The 9,148-nt window shown below is 48.2% G+C and overlaps 1 protein-coding gene across 1 annotated transcript in view; it reads right to left on the bottom strand.

Moving 5' to 3' along the window:
• TEX101 (testis expressed 101) overlaps positions 1–1,631 on the bottom strand; it is a 2,298-nt gene extending 667 nt beyond the window's left edge. Inside the window, exons 1-3 of the mRNA XM_006911767.1 lie at positions 1,550–1,631; positions 1,285–1,428; positions 968–1,153 (exon numbers count right to left, since the gene is read on the bottom strand). Coding sequence (XP_006911829.1) covers positions 968–1,153; positions 1,285–1,428; positions 1,550–1,613 — 394 coding nt within the window. The 5' untranslated portion in view covers positions 1,614–1,631. The remainder of the gene's footprint in view (positions 1–967; positions 1,154–1,284; positions 1,429–1,549) is intronic.
• Between the last annotated feature and the right edge of the window lie 7,517 nt (positions 1,632–9,148).

Genomic DNA, 9,148 nt, shown 5'->3' with positions numbered 1-9,148 from the left:
ACTCTAATCAAGGTCTATACTGCAACTTCCCCACCCTTTTCCAACTAATTTTCTTTACTGTTAGAACCCCATCCAATATGACTTCCACACTCTGTTTAGGTGTGAAAGATAAAGAGATGAAAACAACACATTCCATCTAGGATCACCGTCCAGAAGGAGAAAGACATGTAAGTAATAAACTACAATACAACTCAGTAAGCACCGTGTCCTAGGTATTATAGCATAGGACTGGAGGAGCACCTAACTACTCAGAAGAATTCAATAAGCATTTTCACAGAGATACCTGAGTTGAGATGGAGGATGAATAGAGATTAACTATGAGAAAATGGGGATTGGGTGGGAGTAGCAAAGGAAACAGCAAGGACAAAGGCCAGGAGGTGCAAACCAGCTTGGTGAGTATGCAGAACTATGAGAAACTGCAGTATTAATATTCGGCTGGTAGGTACAGGTAGGGCTGGATTTGTTTTTTATAGCCAGTGTCCATTCTGATTGGCTAGTATCATTTCCTTTGTTAAGTGTTTTCGAATACTAGCCCCAGCTAGAATACAATAAATGAGAGAGGGAAGAGAAGGAAGTGAACCGAAAAGATAGGCAGGACCAGATTATTTCTAAGCCTTGAAGCCAAATGGGGGAATTGGGCTGTGGTCATGCAGCAACTGGAGAGCAATAATTGTTAGATTGATTATGCCACCACTCTGCTCAGAGACTTCCACCTATATCTCATCGTTTAATAAACACGAAACCCAATTTACATCTTAGCCTTCATTGATGTCTCTCTGTTCTGAGCAGTGTTTAGACCCCAAGGTAACAATTTAGAGAAAGGAAGACAAACAAAAGGTCTGAGGTCCTTTTGTGTATGGCTCACTTGGGCCTAAGCCAAGTAAGAACACAAAGAAGGGAGATCTATAGTCTCAAAGAAGAGGTTTATAGAGTTTCTCTTAACACCAATCTCCCGCTCCCAAGATACCTGAGGGCAAATTTGAATCCCATAAAAAGTTGGGTAAGTCACTTTTGTTGTTGCAAAGGGAATCCTCACAGTAGTTACTGTAGGAGACTGCAACGATGCCGGGGGGTGGAGAGTGCTGGGCAAATGTTATGGACGGTATCCCTTCGGAGACGCAGCTCTTAGTGACAAACACTGCTGCCTTGGCCCCTGTTATGAGACAAGAGGAAAAGAAAGTGGATAGTGCACCTAAGGTTAGCCTGGGGAAGGGGGAACAGTCTTGACAAGGAAACAATCCACCTTTCTTCCCACCCAACCCAACTGTCCTTTTCTCATGTTACCTGATTTAATCATCAGCACAGATTCCTGGCAAAGTGCGTTATTGTCACAAGTCTCAACTTTCTCTGAGGTCCAGTTAAATGCACTGCTGTTATCCTCTTTTATACTCATTGATATACCCTTGTGACAGTACAAATTTTGTGCCACTGGGGAGAAAATGAGATAAAGATAAGCACTTGCTCCTCTCTGTGGGACCCAAATCACACCTTTTCCACCAGAAATCCCTTCTGTGATCCAGCTGTTCCCCCACACCACCCCCATACATACAAGTCAAGAGTGAGGCTCCTAGGAGAAAGAGGAACAGCAAACCCTGGATGTGATGAGTTCCCATGGCTTCTTTTAGGAGATCTGAAAAAGCTGATCAAGATCTGTAATGTGATGAAAAGAAAACTTTTCAACCATATAAAATGAGATTAAATCTAGGTTCTGGCAAGTACTGACTTCAGGGCAGAGTTTATGGTATATAAAACTATGACCTCTAAAGTCAGTCTGTCCCAATCTAGCTGTAACTCTCAGACCCGGCCACCTATACCCTTAACACTAGTTCAACATCTCAATACTCCCTAACCTCAGGAACGAGGACTCTGGCCCAAAGGTGTCTTCTTCAGACTCTGGAGTCCAGGTTCAAAACTATACTCTGTCAAGGCCCAGGTAACCCAGTCTCCCGCCCCCAGCTCCATCAGAACCCAGGGTTCTGAGATCCTAGCCTGTCCTACCTAAGGATCAGGGAGTTTGGGTTCAGTTCCCTTTTTTGCAGAACACGTGATTCTGGGCCCAGCTCCTCCTCTCTCGGACCTCAGTAGTCCTCTAGATCCAGCTATTAGGGATCTTAGCCTCCTCTTCCCCCAGATCCATACGTACAGGATTCAGCCCCACCTCCCTGACCCCCAAGAGCTCAGGCTTTGAGCTCTCTCCTGTCTTAGATACGGGAGTCTGGGTCTCCAGCCTTCTCATCCCCAGCACCTCTGCCCTCAGACCCAGGAGACCGGCCCCCAGCCCCTTCTCCCTCAGACCCAGGGGTCCAGGCCCCCAGCCCCTACTCCCCCAGACCCCCGAGTCCGGGCCCCACGGCCTCACCACCCTCTTCAGACCCAGGAGTCCTGGTTCCCACTTGTCTCTTTCCTCAGGACCCAAGAATCTGGGTCCTCGGCCCTCTTTGCCTCTTTAAGAGACCAAATTCCTCTTGGTTTTCAGATGATCTCACAAGAATTTCACGGTGCTGACGGTGCGCTCCGGAACGCCCCTCCTGACCAACCCGGCTTTCCCTCGGAGGCTCTGAGGCGCACGGAAGGCGGGTCCAACCTCGCCGCACGGGTCACTCGACGCCCCATTGGTCAATGCGAAGGCATCCGATGAGCTCATTGGATGAGCTCGGAGGAACGCCACGCCCCATTGGCCGTGGAGAAGCCTCTTCCTGGCAGTCTTGGAAGGGGCACATGCGCAAAATGGCGAGCGGCGGGCAAGGTCGGGGAGCGGAGTTCACTGATATTCGCAATGCCTGGCTTGCATTGCAAGACCTGCAGCGCTTCCCTGAACGACCTCCCTCATCTCTTTCTCTCCATGAGCTGTGGAATCTCTGCTTCTCCAGCCACTCTAGGAGGTCAAACCCTTGGCCCTCACCCACTGAACTTCTCTCCCTGCCCAGATGGACTTTCATGTTTCCAACCTGGCCCCTGTCCCAGCACCCACCCAGTGGTCGTAGCCAACGTGACCTAACTCTTCACTTGCAGTGATTCCTACTCAGCCCAGGCGTCATCCTGTGATGGCGTCTTCCATTGATTGCATCATGGCACCAGCCCTGTCCATGGTCTTTTGGAAGGCTGAATAGAGGAATGCTGGCTTCAGTGTTATTTCCAGCACCCCAGAATGGGCATGAGCAGTAACTGTGGTGGCACAGGTTGCGGTCATGTCTATGTCAGAACTATGAACAAGATGTGTCATTCAGATTTCTTGTTCATGTGGAAAATACTTTCATGTATATATAAAATTCCCAGATGTAACAGGAAGAAAAGATGCCCTTTGTGTACTTTCAGACTTGGTACCGTTTCAGTGAGTTCTATTATTTTCAATAGAGAAAATGCCACAATAAGAATGGTGTTTGTAAAAGTTCTTAATTCTATGTAAAAATATATTAAGAACTTTCAGTGGTGGACAGTTAATATTAAGAATACAATTATTAATATTATTAACATACATATTAGAGACCATTAATATAAATATTAAGAGATCTGGTCCCAAACACTCTGTCCCTGAGGACCTAGGAATCTGAGTCACCCTCCCTTCTTTTCAGGACTTAGGGCTCCAACTCTCACTTCCCTTGATCTGTAACAATAGATGGTTTTTGTGGGGCACAGGCATGGGGCAGGATCTCAGATCTTGGCCCACAATTGCCACTGCAGGGTTAGAGGGAACTGGAGACCCAAGAGGGTAGTTGAGAGCTGCACAGCCACCTGCTTCCAGCTCCAGAATCCTGTCTCTGGTCCCTCATTCCTTCCAATCTCTATTACTAGCACTTTTCAGTCCTGGCCCCACAGCTGGCTTCTAGCACCTATAGTGAAGGTCATCTTAAACTGACACTTGGCCTATGCATTTGTTCCCTGTGGCTGCTGCAATTAAGTACCAAAGACTGAGGGGGCTTAAATGACAGAAATGAGTTGGTTCACAGTTCTGGAAGCTGGGAGCCCAAAACCAAGGTGTCAACAAGGTTGGTTCTTTCTGAGAGGGAAGGATCTGTCCCAGTTTCTTTTCCTTGGCTTGTAGATGGCTCACTTCTCCTTGTGTCCTCACATCATCTTTCCTCTATATGTGTCCAAGTCTTCCCTTTGTATAAAGATGCCAGCCACATTGGATAAGGGCCCATCTTAATGACCCCATTTTAACTTGATTACTTCTTTAAAAACCCTATGTCCAAATAAGGTCACTTTTTGAGGTACTGGGGGTTAGGACTTCAACTTATTCATTTGATGGGTGAGGGAGACACAATTCCACCCATAACAGCCTGCTAGAGAGACTCGTGTTACAGATGAAGTAGTGAGTGCCGAACAGCACTCCAGAGGCATCCCAGTACCATTTTGTGATTTCTTTCATCTTAGTGTCCTGCTAGGACCTTGACCAATTCACTAACTAGGATGAGGAGTGGGACCTGGAAACAGACCCACAATATTGTATTCGGGGGGTTTCCATCACCTAGGAGGAGCACAGCGAGAAGCACCTTGATGGGGGAGGATGGAGCATAGATGAAATAAGACCTGTGGTAATCTCATGATTGTTCAGATTATCACGTGATAATTTCGCTGTTGAGCAGTGAGAGAAGTGCAAGTGGAAAGCAAGGGTTTGGAAGTTGAAGTGGCTGTAGCGCTTTGTTACTGTGACAACTGTGGTGACTGTGTTGATTGTGAAGTCAGTTGGTTTCTTTGGATGATACCAGAGTGCAAACATGGGGAAAGGAGCAGTTGAAAGTTGAAAATGTCCAAATGGAAATGCGATGGTCAATCAGAAAGCTTCCTTGGCAGAGCGTCCCTCGTCTCCTCTAGTCCCAGGGCGGCTATGGCTGAGGACCAAGCCCAGAACTTGAATGAAAAGCTTGCAGAGTTGCACTGCCAGATGCCTCTGCCAGACTATGCACCGTGAAGGCACCGGTGACCCTCAGACATGGGAGGGAGACCTCGGACAGACTAATCCCCCCTCACCCTCCTCACCCCCTCGCACATCAATTGCCGCCCAATTCCATCTGAGGGAACCAGCTCTCTCCTGAACAAAAGCCTGCTAATGATGCACTTGGGATAGTCTCCTCACAAGGGAATGCTTCTCTTCCAGAACCACAAGAGTGAGTTTCCAACATAGTCTAAAGAAGCACAGGGCTCGGTCTGAGGTGGGCACGCCGCACACCGAGAGCCTTACAGGACCTCGCCAGTTGGCACTGGCAGGAGTCTCGGAGTGTACATATGAATAGATTCTGTGCCAGTTATCCATTTATTGCCTCTCAGCTCCAGATCACTCTTTATCGCCCTACCGGATCTTGCCAAGCATTTTTCAGTCCTCCTTGCGCAATGCTAGACTTTGCCAGCAGAGGGTGATAGAGGAACATTGCAGAAGGATGGGCTTCTCTTCCAGCCCTAGGGGGAGAGGTTGCTCCCTACATCTCTTATGCTTTATTCTTTAGAGTTCTCTTTACCCTTTAGTCACCAAACCCCACGTTAACTCTAATCCCCTGTCAGTAGTTAATAATTCTTTATATTAAGCTTCCCCTGTTAAAATTAGTGTGTGGTTTCTGACTCTGCTTGGACCCTAACTTATACAGATTCTAAGGGTATGAGACTACAGAGGACCAAGAGTAAGGCTTGATGAGCCAGATCCTTTCACATGGGATATAGGATTTTAAAATATTGGCTCAAGTATCTGGGACTATCATTACTAGTCTGCTAGATTAGTCAGTTAATCTCTGAACTCAATGCTAGAGCTTCTCTGGCACATTGAAGAGAAATAGAGTCCTAAGTTTGGGGACATGGAAAAGCTGGAATGAGTTTGTCATGTACAGCCTCCTCAATCACCTCCTTACTATATCCTCTGAGAAGACATTAAGAACACAGTGGAGGGGACACCAAAAGCTCTATGGTGGCTCACCTTCGAGGCAGAAGATGCTTATGGGACCTGCTGAAAAAAGAGGATCCCGGAGTGGCCAAGTGGTGACAATGAGCATGCAGAGACAAAGCGGCCCTGATCATGGAGATAATTAAGGAGCAAAAAGGTCATTGGAGTGTTTTAACAGTCAGGGATCTGTGATGAAGCTAAATAACCAGGGGGCTTCCCAAAAGTGAAGTCAATGAGAAACCTAAGGAGCTGCTTGATATAGATAAAAATTTTCTGGTTCCGATGGGAACAAATAGGATTTGGGTCACCATAACAGGGATTTATGACTTATTATCCAGCTCCCAGACTAAGCCAGCTCACAGACCTGGAACCCCATGAATGACGGGGGAGGCCGGGTCCATTTGAGAAGGACCCTGCAGTGTAACCACAAGAGTAGACAGTGAAACTTCCTCCACATCAGAGAGAATAAAGGCCATTGATCTTGGGGAGTTGGGTTCCAGTCAAAAGGAAATAAAAGCTCAGACCTTGTTGGAGTTATTTCGGTGGTGGCTTGGGATGGGTGCTGATCCCCACCGTGAACCAGGTCAGGGCTCAGATGGAATTTAGGTCTAGTTCCTTTCCCACTGGGCCCACAGACTCATCTTTTTGTTGTTTATGTCATCCCAGAGCGTATAATAGGAATAGGTAACTGGAAAACCCCCGCCTCGTTTTCTTGACTCGGAGTGACGGCTTTTATGGTAGGAAAGGCCAAATGATGCTTCTGATACTGTCAGCATCCCTACCAACATAGTAAATTGGAATCGGTAATGGACCCCTGGGGGAATTTCTGCGATTAGTGCCAAAACCAAAGCTTGAGAGATAAAGGAGTCTCGTGTGCTATCACATCTCCATTTACTGTGCTTCATTACTGTGAAAGCAGCGGGGTCTGGAGAATGATAACAGGTTATGGTGAATGTACGTGGCAATGAGTAGTGCAGCAGCCGTTCTGGATGCGGTTTCTTATACACTCTCAACATACAGCTACAGATGGAACTATTCATTTTTCTGTATTTGGTGGCAGAGATAATCACTTACGTTCATATTTCAGGGTCAAGAGCACACCTTTACTTTCCAGCCTTGTGGCTTGGTCCTCTCTTCTACTCTCTCCTATAATAAGGTCCACAGGGACCTTGATCATCTGATTTTCTATGGAATATCACACCGGTCCACTTCACTGATGAATTTATGTTATTTAATCAGACACACTGAACAAGATGTAGCAAGCATCCTTGATGATTCAGGAATGAGACTGTGTCAGAGGGTGGAAGAGAAACTGTGCAACACAGTGGGGTAAATCCTACAGGTCCGGAGCATGTACCCCTGATTCCTTCTAAACTGAGAGACAATTTGCTACACCCTGTGCAGCTGCCTTCAGAAAAGAGTTAGATCTCTTAGGGTTTATGGGGGCAAATATAGCACATTTTGACATGCTTCCCCTGCTCATTGCTGAGGGAACACATAAGATGGCTGGCTATCGGTGGATCCTTGAGCAGGAAAGGACTCCGGTGAAGGTTCAGGCCGGAAACTCAGCTGTCCTGAACCTCAGGCCAAATGACACAACAGACCTAACGTCATTAAACGTATCTGTGACATAAAGAGATAATAGGGTAATCACAGTGCAGAACCTGAGGGTGTTGGAGCAAAAGTATGTTTCTTCTGCAGATAACTCGCCTCATTCTGGAGAGAGCTCCTGACTTATTACTTCAAAAGAGTCTGAATTTCTGACCATAGGACACAAAGGACATCGTGACCTGAACTGCACATCACACTGGGTGCTGTCTGGGCCACTAAAATGTGACATTTAGCATGTACAGCAGCGTCCATCATCCATGGGAAAGGTGTGTATGAATTCAGACTGACGCAGGAATGGGTGCTGGGTGAGACACACATCGCACCTGCTCCTCCTGCCCTGCCCTCCACCCACACCTATGGGCTCACGGGCTTCCAGGTGATCTGTTCACAGAGGAGGGAACGTGCAGACCAGGCTTAGGTTAGTGTGGCTGAGGGATCCCATCACAGTTCTACTCACGGGGAAGCCACACCCGCACCCTGGCCATCTTGTGCTCCTCATGCTGCTGAAACGGGCAAAGAGGATCGCTCTGCTCATCGCTGGACAGAACCTGACTGCCAGAAGGAGGATGAGTGGCTGGCTCAACGAGGACTATGTTTGGAAGCCAGGAGGTTTCCTGGGGGTACATCGTCCTGTTTCATTGGCCAGTGGCCCTGGGGGGTGGAAAACCACAGACACTCCATAGAGACAAGACCATCAAACACTCGCTTCCCCTAAGAACGAAGCTTTGCGTCCCACGACGATTGTCCAGAGGAGGCATTGGCAGGTAGTGAGAGAATATGGGGCCGGCGGTGGAAGAAGTTGGCGCCATGCAGCCCTGAATGCCAATTGTGTCAAACAGCCCACCTAAAGAATGGAAATGGAATCAGAGAGGGCTCAAAATAGTGCACACTTAAATTCCTAAGACCCAGGAATCCCAGACTCTACCTCCCTTCCCGTCTTTACCCTTAAGACCTTGAGTCAGGGCCTCCAGCACCTCCTCACTGCAGGGCCAGTGAATGCAGGCCCCCAAACCTTCATCCTTGGGACCTGGCCTTCAGCACTCACCTCTATAACAATGAGTATTGCCCTTAGGGCAGGTGACACTTTCAGAGTCACCAGGATATAAAGCATTGACGTCCACCAAGACAGGACACTGGAAGTGTCCCAGGGCCTGAAAACCTGGAGAGCAGAGAGAGGGTCGAGGTGCATGGCTGTGCTCCCAGCTGCAGCACCCAAGCCAGGGTGGGGAGAGGGGCGGCTCCAGCATTAGAAGGAGCTTCATTCTCATTCTCGAATACTAACAACTCCCCAATATTCTGGCCTCTTAGGTCCCTTCTCCCTTGATCTGGAAATCTGGGTCCCCAGCCATTTTTACCCTCAAGCGCTTGAGTCAGGGCCTCCAGCACCTCCTCAGTGCAGGGCCAGGGAATGCAGGCCCCCAAACCTTCATCCTTGGGACCTGGCCTTCAGTACTCACCTCCACTGAGTCGAAGGGAACCTCTATAACAATAAGTACTGCCCTTAGGGCAGATGACAATTTCAGAGGTGTGCGTACATGATCCATTGACTTCCACACAGATGGGACACCAGAGATTTCCTTGGGGAGCGGCAGCTGGGGAGCAGAGAGAGGGTCGGGGGTCACGGCTATGTTCCCAGCTGCAGCACCCTTCCTGAGCCTCAGAGTC

The sequence above is a fragment of the Pteropus alecto genome, unplaced genomic scaffold (genome assembly GCF_000325575.1).
Source record: "Pteropus alecto unplaced genomic scaffold, ASM32557v1 scaffold194, whole genome shotgun sequence".
Lineage (NCBI taxonomy): Eukaryota > Metazoa > Chordata > Mammalia > Chiroptera > Pteropodidae > Pteropus > Pteropus alecto.
This window is presented reverse-complemented; position numbering and strand designations above follow the sequence as displayed.